Below are 20304 nucleotides of genomic sequence, written 5' to 3'. Positions count from 1 at the left end.
AATTGTTTCTAACATGATAACACTCTGCATTTCATTCCATAATGTCAGCCCAAAGAAGGAAAACGCTGTTTTACCAAACTTTGCACATACTCTAGGAACAGTTAAATGTAAATTTAAAGAGTTTTGTGTACTTTAAGTACAAATAAATTATATAATATATAGTATATAGCATATCATTATCGTATACTATCATATAAGGTTATATAAGATGGCAATTTACCCAATAATTAAATGCCTTTAATAGCCAAAGGTATTTAATAGTCAAACTTGTAGAAAAAAGTCTGAACTGCTCTTTTGGTTGTGTACTGGTATTGAGAATTGTCATTTTCAGAGGATATCGTTCAGCGACACATTAAAAATATGTCAAGACCTGTCTGAGTTTCTAAGTGAATCGTGTGTTTGCACATGATGCTGTAATGGTGCTTTTTGAGGAGAGCTGCCTCACCTGAACTTCATGGCAAGGATTTGTTCTTATGACTGGCTTGGCTGAATCAGGAACAGCAATGCACAGTGTTAAATGACGGTCCTAATTATTCATGACAGGCCTGCGTTCAGCCAGCCAGAGAAATGCCCCGGAATGCAGCAGACTGAAAAAAAACCATCTTTAATTTAGCACAGAGTAACACAAACATGCTCATTTCAAATGAATGACCATACAGTCAGCAGCCACACAGACATTTAATAATTACAAGCACACACGCTCACAAACAAACACATTCAGCATCTGGAGTGCAAGAAATACATGCACTTTCCCTTCAGTCTGTCTGCTGCCAGTCCATCATCTCTCTCACTTCGACACACTTGAACTTGAAATCAGGAGTTGAGAAGGTTAGAATGGTCCTGCTGTTCCAGTCAAGTTGTTTTTGTGATGTTTAGCATTAAGTAAGTTAGTCCAAGACTGACTAAAACACCCATCTGAATACAAATCAATCATTAGACTATGAAATTGCTGTCTGGCTTTCATATGATAACATTCAGACCCCTTTATAACCTGGCTCATTTGGTTGTGGTGTCATCACTCAACCGCAGTGGCTTTCATTAATGTTGGGGCTGCGCAGGGACATTGATTCCCACCTCCTGTAGTGTGTTATGAGTGTCATTAACCCTGGGCCGTGTGAAGCTCTGGTCAGAGCTGTGAGTTGTGTTCTGTGGTCTGTTCCAGCTGCAGTGGAAACAGCAGCCAGTGTCCAGACCTTCCTGCTCAGACAGAGCAGAACCATTAGAGGCTCAAGCCAAATCAGAGCCAGATGTCCACAGGCTATTTGTACAAGCCATTCAATAACTCACGGAGCAGCCATTATAACTCAGGCTGTATTGTGTTGTGGACGCTGGATTACTCATATTATATTTTATATTAATCCAATGGAAAATGAATTATGGCATTCATCTTGTCAGGAACGCAAAGACTGAGTACTAAAGCAGCCAGCGCTCTGAATCACACTGGAGCATTCTCTTCTCTTCTCTTCTCTTCTCTTCTCTTCTCTTCTCTTCTCTTCTCTTCTCTTCTCTTCTCTTCTCTTCTCTTCTCTTCTCTTCTCTTTGCTTCTCTTTTCTTCTCTTCTCCTCTCCTTTCTTTTCTTCGCTTATCTTTTCCTCTCTTCTCCTCTCCTTTTTCTCTTCTCCTTTCTTCTCTTTGCTTCTCTTCTCTTCTCCTTCTCTTCGCTTATCTTTTCTTCTCTTCTCCTCTCCTTTTTCTCTTCTCCTTTCTTCTCTTCGCTTCTCTTTTCTTCTCTTCTCCTCTCCTCTCTTCTCCTCTTCTCATTTCTTCTATTTTCCTTTCTTCTCTTCTCCTTTTTCTCATCTCCTTTCTTTTCTTTTCTTCTCTTCTCCTTTCTGCTCTTCTCTTCTCCTTTCGTCTTAACTTTTCCTTTGTCTTCCTTTTGTTTTACCTCCTCTTCATTTTCTCTTCTTCTTTCTTCTCGTCTCCTTTTTTCTCTTATCTTCTCTTCCCTTCTCTTCTCTTCTCCCTTTTTCTCTTTGCTTCTCCTTTTTCTCTTCTTTTCTCATTTCTTCTCTTCTCTTCTCCTCTTTTTTCTCTTTTGTTTTCTTTTGTCTTCTCTTCTTTCTTCTCTTCTTCTTTTTTCTCATCTCTTTTCTTTTATTTTCTTTTCTTTTCCTCTATTCTGCTTTTCTCCTTCTCACATCTTAACTTTTCCTTTGTCCTCCTTTTCTTTTTCCTGCTCTTTATTTTCTCTTTTCCTTTCTTCTCATCTCCCTTTTCTCTTCTCATTTTCTCTTCTTTGCTCCTTTTATCCAATGTTTTCTCTTTTCTTCTTCTCTTCTCCTCTTCTCCTCTTCTTTTCTCCTTTCATCTAATTTTTCTCTTCTCTTAACTTTCTCTTATCTTTCCCCTTTTTCTTTTTGCTTCTTCTTTTTTTCCTCTTCTCTTCTTTTCTCCTTTCATCTCATTTTGTCCTCTCTTCTTAACTTGTCCTTTATCTTCCTTTTCTTTTACCTGCTCATTTATTCTTCTCCTTCTCATATCTTTTTTCTCTTCTTTTCCTTTGTTCTCTTCTCCTTTCTTTTCTTCTCCTCCTCTTCTCTTCTCATTTCTTCTCATTTCTTCTCTTATGTTTTCCTTTGTTTTCTTCTCATCTTCTCTTCTCTTTTGTTTTTCCCTCTTTTCTTCTTTTCTTGTCTCTTCTCATTTCTTCTCTTCTCCTTTGTTCTCATCTCTCTTTTTTATTTTCTTCTCTTCTCTTCTTTTCTATTCTCTTCTTAAGTATCTCAGTACTTCTTGCTAATTTTTGTTTCTGGTCATCAGATCACGTATCCCCTAATATAATTTTTTTTCCTCTTTTTTCCACTTTATCTAATCTCCACTCTTTTTCAACCCCTATGTTTTTATTAAGCCTTAATAAATGTTGTTGTTTAGTATCGGCTGATCATGTGTGTGTAATAGACAGCAATACCGCCCTCTACTGTGTCATTTTTTGTCAAAGTTCACACACTGCAGGTGGCCTGGCTCATGGGGAAATAAATGGAATTCCTGTTCCAAACATGTCATCATTGTCTGCCTGAATGCTCCTCAAACCTCTCAGAGTCTGCGTCAAATACAACATGATCTCAGACACAGTTTCACAGACACACACAGGCAAGCAGAAACAGGTGTGCATCACATTAGGTGCTACTGTAATCTTTCCCTCCTTTTTTTCTTTTTCTCTCTCTCTCTCTGTTGCAGTGTAAAGACTGAACTGCAATTTGACATTTGCATACATACACATTTACACGCAGATCCCTGAGTTAGTAGGTGGTGCAGTATTTTGTCTTGCGGGTGGAAAGAGGTCCCTGGGGTTCATAGTTTTCGAAATTCAGATGTTTGAGTCTGTGGGATCCTGGCGCTGTGACCACATGGCTCTGAATGCTGAAAGATACATAGTCTGGCTGTGTTTTTAGCAAAGCACTTGTACCTGCAGCTGTTTGTTCAAAAATGGTATTCCTTCCTGGTCTAAAGTTTTAATTTCCTTTAATTATAAGTGTGAGAGATCTCTCGAATAGATCTGGAAAATGTGTCTGTGTGCACATACAGTCCAAACGTATTTTGTAAACTGGAACTAAATAGTAAATTAAATGTTTTAGTATATTGAAGGTTTTTAAGGTCCTGTGAAATGAAAAAAAAACATAGATGTTAGTTTTAGTCTGTTAGTTTTAAGGATTTCTGTTAGCTGTGTGTTCCAAAACAGTAACAAATTCCACATTTAGAAAATTTAAAAGAGATCCATCCATCCATACATAGCTTGCAGTTTGTCACTCCTGCTTCCACAATTTTTTTATTTCACACTTCAGTTTCTCATCAAATCATGACCTATCAAGTGCTCTATCTGACATGTCCCACTCCCTTCAAGACACTTCTTATTTGTTTTTCATTTTTTGTTTTTCGAGCTCAACCATGCTTACTGGCAGACCTGTGATAAAAACAGAACATATTTGGCTGTTTTTTTTAAAGAGGAAGAGCTACTTGATGCCCTTTCCCTTAATAATTTTTCAGTTGAGATTACGTCAAACATTGAATAAAGGATGCACATTTTAAAGGTTTGGGTTAATTAGCTCTGAGCAAGGGCAACAAATATGCATTGTTACAGTTTTGGTCTCTGGTCAAAATCATTTAAAACAAACCAAAATGCAGTCATGTGACAACATAGACATCACTTGTTTCCCCAAATGTGTCATTCAACATATTGTATTTCCTAAAGGATTTTTTGATTGGTCAGAACAAACATTTGTGAATAGTCCTACAGTACTCCAAAAAGTAAACAAAGAGATGAGGAAAAGATGTTTTAATGGACTGCAAGTGATAAAGGTGCATCACAAGTCAGAGGTTTATCTATGAGCTACCATGGATTTCAACACTGTAAACAAATACTTTCCCTTATCAAGTACACAATGCAGCTGACTATTACAGCTGGTTTAGCCCAAACATGTGAATTTTTGCAGTTGGGTCTTTTTGAGTTTTTGAATCATGTTCTTGATACAAACAATCTTCTTGAAAGAGAACTGAACCTACCTTTTCAAGCAAGTCTCTGTATGCTTGTTTGGTCCACTTTTTGTGTGTATTTTCAAGTGTGATTGCTCCATTCATAACTGGCCAAATGAAATGCCCCAAATAGGAAAATTAATTCTAGTGCAGTTCAATCGCAGTAAATGAGGCAGGTGTAAAAACACCCTTAAGTGTTGGTAAAGGGAATCAAACTAGATTTCCGCTACATGTGGGGACATACAGAGGAACGAAATGTTGTGTCTTGCAGGACAACAATGCTACATAAATTATGATAAAAACACAACACTGGACATGAGCTATTTAAAAATCTAACTAGCATACAGTATACTGTAATTTATGTGACTTTTTGGATTGGATTTGGATGTGAAGTGACTTATTAAACTGTTTGATTGTTTTTCATTATTTTTTGTACTAAAATTATTGTAAGGATGATATTATTTTAATGAAAACTATGTAAAATATAAGGGTTTGGTCTCTCTTAGCAGATACTTTCTGAGAGCATATACACTGCTCTGATTTGATCTCAAATTGCAGGAAAAAATAATAAAAAGTGCATCTTCTTGACATTTCAACATCAAATAAACTCTTACAGGCCTCAGCTTCATCTAGAGCATTTGAAGGTCAGAGTTCATATTTATGCATTGTAATTATTGAAATTCTGCAGACCTTTAAAGTGTGTTACAGCAGCATCACACTACAAACAGGGTATCCGCAAGCTCTTAAAAAGTCTTAAATTGACTGAAATATAACCCTGTTTATTTATGTAAAGCTACCCAGTTGATCCAACACACATCCAATCAATTCAACTCAATTCAAAATTGCTTTATTGGCATAAGTGTAAATGATACAATATTACCAAAGCTTAAAATAGGAGGACAACTCTAAAACTACAATAAAATAAAAGAATAGAAACTAAATATCATAATAATTTAAACTTAAATGTAAGAAATAAAAGCAGTTGAACATTTCAAACCACAGTGTTTAACATATAAACACACACACATAAAAATGGTCACTGTGGTAGACAGTAGGGAAGCATACAGTAATACACACATTACACATACATATAAATAAGTTTATCTACTGTCTTGCAGGCTGTGGCACATCCACACATACTGTATCTGGCAGCCTGTGCTACTGTGTGTCCCTCTCCTGGAATAATTTTACTTTGTTCCTGCTCAGTCATATTTCCAGTCACCAACAATTACATCTGAATAAATCATTAAGAGCAGTCTGTTATGCAAACGTTTAGTTTTTAAAGAGTTTTTTATGTTGTTAATTATGTTAGATATGTTGCAAAACGTATATATATATATATATATATATATATATATATATATATATATATATATATATATATATATATATATATATATATATATAAACAAACTAGGGTTTGCTTGTTTTGACATTATTTAAAATATGTGAAATTAGAACTAAGAAATAACTAATTAGAAATATAGGCAAATCATAATAGATAGGGCAAGTACTTTTTTCCTTATGGACCATTAAAACATTTTAGCGTTTAGCCATATAAGTCTGAAATTTCATTCATTATGGTCTTAGAAAGATCTTAAAAGTCTTAAATTTGACTTTATGAAACCAGCAAAAACCCTGTAAGAAAGTAGTGCAAAGTAGATGCATCTTTACTATTGTTTTCAGACATTTGGAGCTAAACGAATGTTTTGTGTTTCTGCTGCCATTGGATTACAGTAATGATTAAAGCAGAAGTCTTATTTTGTGTGTGTGTGTGTGTGTGTGTGTGTGTGTGTGTGTGTGTGTGTGTGTGTGTGTGTGTGTGTGTGTGTGTGTGTGTGTGTGTGTGTGTGCATTTTGAATGCATGCTTAAATGCAATAAACATGCTGTAGTTGAGTAGCATGACACCAGTTTGAGTGTTATGGTTGTGGTGTGCTGTACCACCAGGATATGGAAAGTGCTATATCCTGCAATGACTCATAAACTCTGTCACGATCCAGTCTTTGGGGATTGTAATACTATGGAGTGTTATGAGATTCACAGAAGCCCTCACACTAACTGAAAGAGTCTGGCCTGTGTGGGTGTGCATGTGTTGGCCAAGCACTAAAAGGGTGAGGAGTAGGTCAGACAGGCTGTCTCATAGACACGAAAAAGAGAGAAAAAGAAAGACAGAGAAACAGGTGAGGGCTGTCAGCAGGAAACATCTGTTAACAGAGTTGCGCACAAATCCCACAACTGCTTTGTTATTGATCACAGACATGGATACATAGCCAGTTATATAAACACCCTTCAAGCTTACTTTATATTTCATCTGCAATTTGGAGAGTTTGATGCTCAGTCCAGGCCTTTATACCTTTGTGCTCCTGCATTAATATTAATAGAGTGGTCTTTCAAAAGTGTGAAATGGAGAGATGTTAGATACTTTAAGGTAATGTAAGCAAAGTGAATGCTTAGTAAATAAAAATGTTCACTTCTCACTGTCTCTCCAAACTTAAAAAAGTATATATATATATATATATGTAATTTATTTCTCCTGGAAAAATCCCAATTTCACACCCACTGATTTTTGGTACAGTCCATAACACCCCTGGATCGCCGGCTTTGGTATAGTATCTGATTGCAGCAGTTGCCCAAAACCCGGTGTATAGTATCGTTACTTAGCTGTGTTATTCAGACACCTCACCCCCGACACCCACACATTGGTTAGTTTGTTTACCTTTTATTTACTCCCAAATTTATTTTAAAAGTGCAGTAGGTGATTTGCCAAAAAATCATACCTGCCAACACTCCTGTTTTTTTCCGAGAGTGTCCAATATTTTAGACCTATCTCCTGCCACCCTCCCGTTTTGTTATTTCTCCTGGAAAAATCCCGTAATTTCACACCCACCGGTTTTTGATACAGTCTATACACCCCCGGATCGCAGACATTAGTATAGTGTCCGATCGCAGCAGTTGCCCAAGTGCATTGTACCGTTACTTAGCTGTGTTATTCAGACACCTCACCCCTGACAACTACACATCACCACCACCCCCCGATCTCCCGGATTTTTTAGAGACAAATGTTGGCAGTGATGGCCAAAATGCTAACCGGTTAGCATAATATATTAATATTGTGTATCATAATACACATTAAAGATGACGGCAGACAACCCACAAGATCATGTCATTAACCAGTCAGAAAATTTTACAGTACTTTATAATATAAACCATATAGGGGCTGCGTCACAGGTTGTCATTATTCAAAAATGAACCAATGGGAATATAAAAGCAACTTCACCTCTGTAAAGCAGGCTAGGTATACATTTTAACTGGATAAACATTTTGTAGTCTTATGCTTTACCCAGAATATAAAAATATGTACATATAAAAACATTCAGATCATGTACCTTAATAAATACAATTAGAATGTGAAAAGACCTTCAACCAGCACAACAAAAAATTCTTCTGAAGACAATCACCTACTGCACCTCCTTTATAGTGAATATACTAATTTACTGTATGTTGGTTTATGTTCAGTTAAATGCTGTTTTTAAGAAAGTTTACTGATTAAATGCAGTAAAAGGCTACTGAAAGACTGCTAAAAGTCTATTAAATTGTATTAATTGTCCTGTGCAAATTAAGAGTCAGTATCATAATATACCTCACTCGCATGTAAACATGTAGACATGGTCAAGATGATCTGTTTAGTTTCGAGGTTCAAACTGAGCATCAGAATATGGAAGAAATCAGATTTTATTATAATGTGGCATAACTGTTGGCTGGTTTTGGTATTTGAGAAACTGCTGGTTGTGAATTAATGGTGTGAAGGATATTTTCTTGGCGGTTTTTGTGCCTCTTATTTCCAACTGAGCGTTGTTAAAACACCACAGACAGCCTGAGTATTATTGCTGACCGTGTCCATCACTTTATGACCACAGTACTGAATCTCACAATAGCTACATCAAGCCGGATAGCAGGCCATGTCATGCTCAAACTGGTTTATTAAACATGACAATGAGTAAACTATATTGAAATAGCCTCTACAGTCTGATCTAGATCTGAGCACCATTTGGATGAATCATAGATTATTTTTAAAAAATCGACAGCAACTGTGGGATGCTGCCATATCAGTATGTCAATTCAATCTTTGAGAAATGTTTCCAGCACCTTGTTAAATCTATGTCATGAAGACCTAAAGGGTAATGTTATTATGTTATTAATTACCCACCATGATGTTGTTCGAAACCTCTGAGACCTCCACTTGTCTTTGGAATACAAATTAAGATATTTAAGATGAAATGTGAGAGCTCCCTGACCCGTCATAGACAGTAACGGTCCCGACTCATTTTAAGTGCAGAACAATACACTCAAAACAGACCATATACCTTTAACCAGAATAATATTAAGCTACGAGAATAATTTTGTGCTCACATTAAACAAAAATGACTACTTTACAGTTTTTTTCTACTCAATATAGGGTGTCTGTTCATGAGAGTGCTGTGATCTTTACGAAATTCATGCTTGATTACACTACTGAACAATGCTCATGAATGAGCACACATTGAGTAGAACAAACTGTTGAAGAAAGTAATTATTTTTGTTTTATGTGCGCACAAAATTATTAACTTAGATTTATAATATACAAATTGAACCACTGCAGAAACATGTCTGTTTTGAACAGACCATATCATGTTTTTTGATACTTTCTGAACTTTCTGGTTGGAACCATTGTTGTCTGTAAACCCTATTAGTTGAGACTACTCAAATAATTTGAGGAAAGGGATTCCTTCAGTTTGTTTGAGTAAAGGAAAATTGACAACGGAGTTGTTAATGGAGTTGACCAAATGTGGTCTCTTCATTGAATAAACAATAACTTAAATGTTTAGGTACAGAAAACTTAAAATGGCTAATAGATTAAACTTCCAATTTTTTTTTTTAGCTTTTATATTTGTTACTTACTTACTTCCAAGGCTGTTTATATTGAAGTAGATGTTTAGCCGCACCATGTTGGTGTTTCATAACATCAAATTTTTACGAAGTGGGTTGTTAGCCCAACGTTCAACCCCCAACCTGGAGGACCTTGTGTTATATAACAAATATTAACCAATCAACATGGCTGTCAAGGCAGAATTTCAAGCGCAACCAATCATTTTAAACAGAGACATGGTTAGTAATTTAAAGAAATGAAAATGTTAATTATGGAGAACCTAAAATATTATTTAAAAGTTTTTTTGCTACCTAATGGGTAAGTTAAACACAACTGTTTAAGGTTTGATGCAGGTTTGAAATATTAATAATAATTTATTAACAGTGTGGAGGATGAGGGAGCTCTCATATTTTATCCAAAATACCTTAATCTGTGTTCTGATGATGAAATAAGGTCTCAGGGGGTTGAAACAACAGGGTTAGTAAAAAATTAAGAATTTTCATTTTAGAGTGAACTAACCCTTTAAACTGAAGACCTATAAACTACAGTCAAACCAAAAAAAAAATATTAAGATTGTGTCAAAATTTCTCAAATTATCACAATTTATTTCTGTAGATTAAACAAATGGTTATTTACTGTTACACTATAAAATAAAAAAATAACATGATAATGTCAGATAAATTTGTTAGCACGGTACAGTAGCCTGTTTATTTAGTTGTTATTAGTATGACAATATTTGCACAACTAGCAATACTTTGTTGGTGTGAACCTCAAAGACGTCATGCCATCTCTTTTGAATGCTGCTTTCAACCAGGTTAATGCAAACCTGATCATATGTTTTACTCACTACAGCAACTTCATCACTTTCTTTTGGTTTTTATTCCACCGAGAAGTGAAAAATCAAGGATCAATGTGTATAATAACTCATAAGCAATAGGCTGAACAATAGTGTCCTGCACCCTCTAGTAAAAACATCCACAATTATATCTGGTGTCTAACTAATTTTTGTTCTGACTACTGTTTTGGTGAAGGAAAACAACCTTAATTGGATTTCTGGAAGGAAAGAAGGAATAATTCACAAAAGGATTCAATGAAATTTAAGTAGTGTCCTACACCCGCTAATAAAAAAATTAAAAAAAAAATCCAAAAATATATCTGGTTTCTAAAGTCATTTTTGTTCTGTCTGCATGTACTACTTTCACTGGACAGATGCGATGGTTTTGTTTACATTGTCATTTTTTGGTGCAGGAAACTAACTTTAATTGGACATCTGGAAGGAAAGAAATAATAATTTACAAAATGATAGAATAAAATAAGAGGGAGGCAGATGTGAAAGGTGAAACACAGAAGATGGCCATGAATGCAAAAAACAGACATTCAGAGACAATGTGTTTACTGGAAACATAAGAGCAGTAGTTGCTGGAAGACCCAGCAGTGTCTGCTAGTTCACTCAGACACACAACCGCATACAACTGCACGTCTCACACAGCTGCATCTGCTTCTGAAAACCAATAGTCCATCTCTGTTCTCAACCACCTCAGGCCAATGTTCTTAATGGGCTGTTTATGCAGAGTGAGAGCAGGAGAGAGAAAAAAATGCTAAAGATACGGCATTGTGCACCAGGAGAAAGCATGTACTGTATGTTCCTATACTGTAACTATTTGTCAGTCAGAATAGCAGAGAGCCAAAGTGTGTGCTAGTGCAGTGGTTCCCAACCTTTTTCTTTGGAGCCCCCCCACCATATAAATACACACGCACGCACACACATATGTACTGTATATATATATATATATATATATATATATATATATATGTGTGTGTGTGTGTGTGTGTGTGTGTGTGTGTGTGTGTGTGCATGTCTTTTTGTGTAATATTAATATATAGTAATATGTATAGAAAATATTAATTAATCAGTTTTAACTTGTCTTGGCCTTCAATAAAACTAAAATCTAGGTAGGCTTTGTCATACTGTCTAATCTTTTTCTTCGCCTCTGAAGAATCACTGCATTTACGTTTGTCTGCCATTTTTGCTTTGATTTTGCCTTTACGACACGTTGACAAGCAGATTGCGCGAGTGAGCAAAATTTAAATAATTATTTAAAGTTATTTATTTTAATTATTTTCACTATTATGCTGGAATTTTAAGTATGTGTTTAGATTTTTTTTTGGTACTTAAAAATACATATATAATAGTAGGGCTACTCGATTTTGGGAAAAATCATAATCACGATTATTTTGGTCATAATTGTAATCACGATTATTCAAAACCATTGCCAGTTAAAGTCAAAATTATTAGCGCTCCTGAGATTTTTTTTTTTTTTTTTATAAATATTTCCTAAATTATGCTTAACAGAGCAAGGAAATTTAACAGTATTTCCTATAATATTTTTTCTTTTATTTGTTTTATTTTAGCTTGAATAAAGAAAGGTTTAAATATTTTGAAACCAATTTAAGGTCAATATTATTAGCCCCCTTAAGCAATATATATTTTTGATTGTCTGCAGAATAAACTGCCGTTATAATGACTTGCCTTATTACTCTAATTAAGCCTTTGAACTGCACTTTAATCTAAATGCTTGTATTTTGAAAAATATCTAGTAAAATATTATATGCTGTCATTATAGCAAAGATAAAAAGAAATCTCAGTAATTAGAAATGAGATATCAAAACTATTATGTTCAGAAATAAGTTAATAAAATATTCATTCCATGAAACAGAAATTGGGCAGGAAAAGGTTTGCTAATATTCAAGAGGGCTAATAATTCTGACTTCAACTGTATACATACAGTTATTTTCCACCCTGCAAAGGAAAGAGAAATAAATACAATAGAATAAAATAAAAATATGAAACAAACTGTGCTTTAAGCATCTTCACTGTAACAAAAACACTTTAGCTACAGCAGTCCTTCAGTCAAGAGCAGCGAGGGTTTTCTCGTTATGTTTGTTTAATAATGATAAAAACAGGCGGCAGAAGGATTATAGCGCACTGTCTCTTTAATGGTTTCTCTTTCACGTCTTTTGATCCTCAACTCGTTTGTTTATTACACAAATGAGGGTTAATGTAAATAATCACTAAACACCGCGTTTTGACACCTATTTGACCATTAAATCGCTCACGTTAAGATGACTTAAGATGTCTGCGCTCCTCTGCTCGTCTCAGTGTGTGAATGAGAGTGAATGCTGACTGGCCGCATGCTTCTGACTGCGTGATCGTGCTGCACACACACATAAGCTCTTTCGCGCTTTTAAGAGCAACACGTGTACAACTTGAACGTGGCAAAATATGATGCAATAACCATTTATCTCGATTAATGCTTTTTTATAATCGTTTGAAACCGAAATCTAAATCGGATTTTCGATTAATTGCAAAGTCCTTTATAATAGTGGAGCATTTTTATGCCTTTTTCTACCTCAATACTTATCCTCTCCCGCGCCCCCCCTGTGAACTCTGGCGCCCCCCTTAGGGGGGCGCGGACCCCAGGTTGGGAACCACGGTGCTAGTGCATAGTAATACAAGACACACATTCATCATTAGCACAGCTTTAATGACGCTAAAAGTGATGATTTGTTTGGGAAGTTCCTTGTGTTTATCGTTCAGGTACTCCACCGGCTGTTATGTTTACTGAAAGATCTGCAGAATAGCTCCAGCGGGTTTGATTTCAATCTAATGACCTTCTGAAAGCTCTCAGATTTAGTAGTCCATTCGGAGGATTTGTTAAGGTACTTTCACATCAGAACAAAGACACTTTCAGCTTGCAGTCGCTCAGGTGAAGTCACACAGGACAGGATACAGTTACTAATGCTTTTTTCTTCTTTTTTTTTTGTTCTCTGGCAGGTTCACATTGGTCTTTGGCTGTCTGGTTCTGTCTGTGTTCTCCACCATCCCGGCTCACATGGACCTCTCCAATCACTGTCTCCTAATACTGGTGAGGCACCGCAAGCCTAATACTACCCCCTGAAGGCTTTACAGTTGTTGTTTACAATCCATTTCCCCTCTATAATGATGTTTCAGAGTAAAATTATATGAAAAAATGTGTAAATACTGTAAGAAGTAAGGCAAAAGTTAACTGTGGGAAAAGTATGGCATAATGTACATTTTGCCGGTTGTTGTAGCAAAATATACTGTTAAAAAATTAATCAGAATATTGACGTGAAATGAAGCAGTCTATTTTGTAAGTGTCTGGATTAAGGCTGCACAATATGTATAGTTTCAACATCGATATCGCAATGTGCACATCTGCAATGGTCATATCACAGGATCTGCAATGTCGAATCAAGATTATAGTTGATTTTGTTTCTGTTTTTAAGGCCTGTGAAGCATTTAAAGCATTTATACACAAGGAATTTTGTTTTAACTTTAAGAAACATTAATTGCATTTAAGTATATACACACAATGAAAACTACACTTTATTTTACATTTGATACTGCTAGGCTCCCAGAATTTTTTTTTTATTGTTTTTTCCTTTATATCTTTAATCTACTGTATTTATCAGTACTTTTGATTGGTTTAGTATATTTAATGCAGATTCACTCTACAAAATCATCTTGATTAGTGTAAAATCAATGTAAATTCTTTCCAAATTTAATCTGGTGAAATTATATACAATATCGCAATATGTATTGCGCAAAATTAAGTCGTTTTTTTCCAATTTTGTGCAGCCCTAGTCTAAATGTACATACACTACCAGACAAAAGTTTGGGGTCAGTATGATTTTTAAATGTTTTAAAATAAGCTTATCCTGCTCACCAAGACTGCAATTATTTAATTAAAAATACAGTACAAATTGTGAAACTGTGTAATGTTATTGCTCTGTAAAATAAATGCTCAACAGTAGTTCATAATTTAATTTAACCGTTTATTCCAGTGATTTTAAAGATGAATTTTCAGCTTTATTATTCTAGACTTCAGAGTCCCATGATCCTTCAGAAATCACTTTAATATTAATTATTATTATTATTATTATTATTATTATTATTATTATTAATGCTAATAGTAATAAATGACTGGAGTAATAATTTCATTTGACTACATACTATAAGAAAGCAGTAATTTAAACTTTTAATAAATATTTAACAATTTAACATTTTCTTTTTCACATTTAATAAATGATGAACAGAATAATTTTCTTTAAAAAAAACATGAAAAAAACTGACCCAAACTTTTGTCTTGTAGTGTACATTGTCCTGCTAGTTGCATTGCTATTTTCCAAATAATTTTGAAATTAAATATTAATATAAGTTATAATATTTTATTTGCTAGCTAAATACAAAGCTTCCAAGAAGAAGATAGCTTTTAGAGAGACGAGTAAACTACTTTAAAACATTTTTTCTGTTCAAAATGAACAGATCTGATTAAGTGTGAGAATACATCACGATTTTTTTTTAATGTAAATCCATACATGAGCCTATGATAAGCAAGGGTTAATCAACAAATTGCCATGTGCTCGAGTATTTTAAATGCATAATTTGGAGACAGGCGTCACGGTGGCACAGTGGGTAGCACAATCGCCTCACAGCTAGAAGGTTGCTGGTTTATGCCCTGGCTGGGTCAGTTGGTATTTCTGTGTGGAGTTTGCATGTTCTCTCCATGTTTGTGTGGGTTTTCTCCGGGTTCTTTGGTTTCCCCCACAAGTTCAAAAGACATGTGATATAGGTGAATTGGGTAAGCTAAAATTGTCCATAGTGTATTTGTGTGAATGAGTGTGTATGGGTGCTTCCCAGTGATTGGTTGCAGCTGGAGGGGCATCCGCTGCGTAAAACATATGCTGTATAAGTTGGCGGTTCATTCCGCTGTGGCGACCCCAGATTAATAAAGGGACTAAGCTGAAAAGCAAATGAATGAATGAACGAATTAATGTTGTGGAACAAAAAATCCTCCGACATTAGGTGGAGGGTGGTTGCCTCTGTGCAGTGCATTTAAAATTCTTTAAAGCACGGCAATCTATTCATTATCCTGCTTATTCTGTGGTCATTTGCGAAGTTACAGACAAGTAAAACCAGTTTTGCTCTTGCATAATAATATTTGACCGAATTCTCATCGGTTATGACATGTAAGATCTCCTAGTCCCCACTTTAAATTAGTCACATGCATACCGAGACAGGTTGTGTGGGCATGAGAGATTGTTTGTGAGCATGTAAACAACATGGGCATACAATTTTAATAGCTCTTATTAACACGTGTTAGCTTCCTCCTCACAATTTTTCTGAGCATATATGTGAGTCGATTGATAAAAAACAGTTCCCCGGTGAAGCAAACGTCAATGTCCTCAAGATCACACAGAGGACTGAAGGCCCCAGCAATTGCCACTGGGTTGCTGCTCCTTCCAGCCAATCAGAATCAGGAATTTCAACAGACCATGAAATGAGTATTTATATTCTGACTCTTTTAGATCTGTCGGGTTGATTAATGGTGTGTAGTAACCCAGTTTCTGCATGATTCGTCATATCAATAAACCAAAAATTAGCTCCAGCTACAATGTTCTTCTGCAAGAAGAGTTTTATTTATTATTGGGATTAATGTCTTTAAAGAGCTTGATCATATAACTCAGTGGTTCCCAACCTTTTTCTTAGGGGCCCCCCCCATGAGCATATACAAACATTGGAGCCCCCCAGCATTAAAATACACACTCACGCACACACATATGTACTATATATATATATATATATATATATATATATATATATATATATATACTGTATGTGTGTGTTTGTGTAATATTAATATATAATGTATTCTATATCTATATGTATAGAAAATATAAATTAATCAGTTTTAACTTGTCTTGGCCTTCAAAAAAAACAAAATTTAGGTAGGCTTTGTCATACTGTTTAATCTTTTTCTTCGCCTCTGAAGAATCACTGCATTTACGTCTCTCTGCCGATTTTGTTTTTATTTTGCCTTTACAACACGTTGACAAGCACATTGCGTGAGTGAGCAAAATTTAAACAATTATTTGAAGTTATTTATTTTAATTATTTTTACTATTATGTTGGAATTTTAGGCATGTGTTTTGATATATATATATATATATATATATTATTATTATTTTTTTTTTTTTTTTGGTACTTAAAAATACATATATAATAGTAGGGCTGCTCGATTTTGGGATAAATCATAATCACGATTATTTTGGTTATAATTGTAATCACGATTATTCAAAACGATTATCAGTTAAAGTCAAAATTATTAGCGCTCCTGAGAATTTTTTTTTTTATATAAATATTTCCCAAATTATGTTTAACAGAGCAAGGAATTTTAACAGTATTTCCTATAATATTTCTTCTTCTAGGCTAATTTGTTTTATTTTAGCTAGAATAAAAGCAGGTTTAAATATTTAATTTAAGGTCAATATTATTAGCCCCTTTAAGCAATAAATATTTTTGATTGTCTGCAGAAGAAACTACTGTTATACAATGACTTGCCTTGTTACCCTAATTAAGCCTTTAAACTGCACTTTAATCTGAATGCTTGTATTTTAAAAAATATCTAGTAAAATATTATGTGCTCTCATCATAGCAAACATAAAAGAAATCCGTTATTAGAAATACAATATTAAATTCATTTAAATATTATTATTTTTTAGAAAAAAAAAAAAAAAACTTCTTTCCATGAAACAGAAATTGGGAGGAAAAGGGTTGCTAATATTTAGGAAGGCTAATAATTCTGACTTCAAGTGTATACATACAGTTATTTTCCACCCTGCAAAGGAAAGAGAAATAAATACAATAGAATAAAAATATTAAACAAACTGTGCTTTAAGCATCTTCACTGTAAGTAAAACACTTTAGCTACAGCAGTCCTTCAGTCAAGACTAGTGAGGGATTTTCTAGTTGTTTGATTAATCATAGAAACAGGCGGCAGCAGGAATATGTCTCGCTGTCTCTTTGGTTTCTCTTTCACGTGTCTTTTGATTCTCAACTTGTTTGTTTATTACACAAATGAGGGTTAATATAAATAATCACTAAACACCGCGTTTTGACACCTATTTGACCATTAAAGTGCTCACGTTAATGACTTTAGATGTCTGCTTCTCAGACTGCGAATGAGACTGAATGCTGACCGGCCGCATGCTTCTGACTGAGTGTGCTTGCTGCACACACACATAAGCACGTGCTCGTTCGCGCTTTCAAGAGCAACACGTGTACAACTAGAAAGGTGGCGAAAGGTATATGATGCAATAATCGTTTATCTCGATTAATGCTTTTTTATAGTCGTTTGAAATCGAAATCGGATTTTCGATTATTTGTACAGCCCTATATTATAGTGGAGCATTTTTATGCCTTTTTCTACCTCAACACTTATCTTCTCCCGGGCCCAATTGTGAACTCTGGCGCCTCAGGTTGGGAACCATTGATATAACTAACTGCTATAGTTACCATTCTTGGACCTTTAGACCAAGATTGTAGGGTCACTGAAGGTAAATTTGACTTTGTCTCTAAACAAGGAGTTACTCTCTAATCTGGTGTTACAAGACCTCTCGAAAAACTTTATTCACTTCCTCGCGTTAAAAGACGATTATGTGGATTAGACCATTTGATATGAGTTGTATTATGCGGAGCTGGTTTTATCCGTTCACTAAGATGTTTTGCTGGCTGATGGAACCTTCTCAGGTGACAACAGAAAGCAGCACGGTGCTTTTAGTGATTGAGCACCTCCGTCCCACCGGAATGCTGATGGAGCAGGCCAAGGTGTTCCTGTTTCAGTTAAAGAGGCTGCATTGAGAGACGTTGAGAGACTGTGTCCTGAAAGCAGGAGACGATGGCGTCAACCCCACTGGTGGGAAAGCAGGACCTACAGAGCCTCCAGTATCAGATAGTGCTCAGGATAAGCAAACAGTGTTGGGTCAAGCGGTGGGAAGCTCAGCTCATCTGTCACAGTAGATCAGGACAGGACAGTTTAAAAGCCTATTCCAGGCCTCTTGGCCCTGAGGGATGGGTAAATGTGAAATCTGACCTGTGAAAATGACCTGTGTCCATCAACAGCTGCATGGAGGAGGCAATTTTTAAATGGAAAAACAAAACTCTTGAGAAATACTGGAAAATTAGCATGCCATTAGTTTAGAAAATAGCAGCAGTTTCAATCACTGACCCTAAAACTCAAGATTTTTGAAAAAGTTAAGGATTTAATATTTATATTAAATATATTTATAATCAGCTTAACACATCAAGCAACTTATCATTTGTAGTATACAAGTATAAATGTATTTACTTGTACAATTTACGTGTACTTACTATAATTTTAGTAAATGTAAAAGAAGAAATAACTTGAAGTAACAAATGATGTGTGTGGTAATGGGGTGGGAAAATAATAAGCTTGTGCATCATCTCGCACCATTTCGAACCTATTTGAAATGTATTTTGTTTAAAGAATTGTTTTGTGTATGATTTTTTTGTTAAAAAAAAAAATCGAATCAAATTATCCACAAGAGTTACACAACTATTATGTTTATCAATTTTAGCATTGATGTTAGGAAATGTAAGAATTTCATACCATTTGGATTTCTAAATTAATAATCTTTATCAAAAAGAGTTAATGCCGGGTTTCAAACTATTTCTTCATGTTTTCCCAACACAAATAGATTAATAGACTTAATAAATTTTACAGATTTAAGTGGATTGAATATAAAACAATTAAGTTGACCCAAATCAAACCTTAAGAATAGCATTGTTTTAACTCATTTTAAATTCAATGGTTCACACTTAGAAATTGTTTGATAAATGTTAGCAGGTTTGGCATGCTGTCCCGGGAGAGAACCCTGAGCTCGGAGATAATTGAGCTCAAGGCTCCCACTTGGTCGATTGAGCATGTAAGGGTTGTACGAGATAAGGTAGTTCTCAGGAGCTCCCCATGGTAAAGGAATAAAGCGGGAGAAGGGGTGGATGGGGGGTAACTTCGGAAAACGAAGAAAATGGAGTAAGTTTTTGCTAGGCAACTTATAGAGAGTTTATGCTATCATGAATGAATAAAAATTGTTTGAAAGTAACTTTATTAAATAAAGTTACTATGATTAGATATCTACTTTAAAATATTAGCTATTTATCATTATACAGTTTTGACTTTCTGTGGTCATCAAAAATCCCATGGCACTTCTTGTTAATCAGTAGGGGTTTAACCCCTGTGTCCTGGCCAAATTCCTTCCATCAGCCCTTACCCATCATGGCCTTCCAATTATCCCCATCCACTGAATTGGCTCTATCACTGTCTATCCACTCCACCTATAGCTGGTGTGTGGAGAAGCACTAGCGTCATTGTCCTGTGGCTGCCATTGCATCATCCATGCGGATGCTGTACACTGCTGGTGGTGTAGAGAGACCCCCCTTATGATTGTAAAGTGCTTAGGGTGTAAGGACTTTCATAATAAAGGCACTATATAAATACACAGTACTTACTTACTTTATCTAATATTATATATTAGATATTTTTGGAAACTTCTAAAATATTTAGTTATTTATAATAGCTTTTATATTTCCTCTTTTTTTTGTAAGTATGATCCAAAATTGACTAAAACATGATGAATCCAAATTAATTATTTGAAACAGTTACAGTAGGATGCTGTTACAATTTAGTCAGCTCAGTGTGAAACATTGTGTGGTTCACAAAGCAACTGGTAATGCAGACCTATGGTCCAAAACCCAAATCTGCTTGTGGAAAGATTTACAGATTGGTTGCACTGGAACTGTGTTTGATTTGTGTGAATATGAAAGCAAGTCAGACTTGTGTGCACTTGTTTAGAAAGTAAAATAACATACCCATACACTTTGGCCAATGACAGTGTCATTAGTTCAACAAAACACATGTAGGTGGTGACGGTTTGATGATTTAGCTGGGATAAGAGCTAAACTGAGCATACAGTGCATTGCAAGTGCAATCAAAGCAGAAAATGAATGACTCGCAATCAGCTTTCTTCTAAAAAAAATCAGTA

At 35.1% G+C, this 20304-nt stretch overlaps 2 protein-coding genes across 18 annotated transcripts in view; one reads left to right on the top strand and one right to left on the bottom strand.

The window, feature by feature from the left end:
• The window catches only part of kcnq5a (potassium voltage-gated channel, KQT-like subfamily, member 5a), a 251683-nt gene that overhangs the window by 165364 nt on the left and 66015 nt on the right, over positions 1-20304 (top strand). For all 17 annotated transcript variants that reach the window (XM_073920922.1, XM_073920928.1, XM_073920924.1 and 14 more), the window contains one exon: positions 13217-13307. In XM_073920922.1, the coding sequence (XP_073777023.1) occupies positions 13217-13307 (91 nt within the window). The remainder of the gene's footprint in view (positions 1-13216; positions 13308-20304) is intronic.
• LOC141377014 (uncharacterized) lies at positions 1391-5103 on the bottom strand. Its single transcript, XM_073920126.1, is given in 3 exon segments — positions 1391-1994; positions 2081-2707; positions 5089-5103. Coding segments are annotated over 3 exon segments (1245 nt in total). The 3' UTR covers position 1391.

The sequence above is a fragment of the Danio rerio genome, chromosome 13 (assembly GCF_049306965.1).
Source record: "Danio rerio strain Tuebingen ecotype United States chromosome 13, GRCz12tu, whole genome shotgun sequence".
Taxonomy (NCBI): domain Eukaryota; kingdom Metazoa; phylum Chordata; class Actinopteri; order Cypriniformes; family Danionidae; genus Danio; species Danio rerio.
Note: the sequence above shows the minus strand (reverse complement) of the source record. Positions and strands in the feature narration are given on the sequence as shown.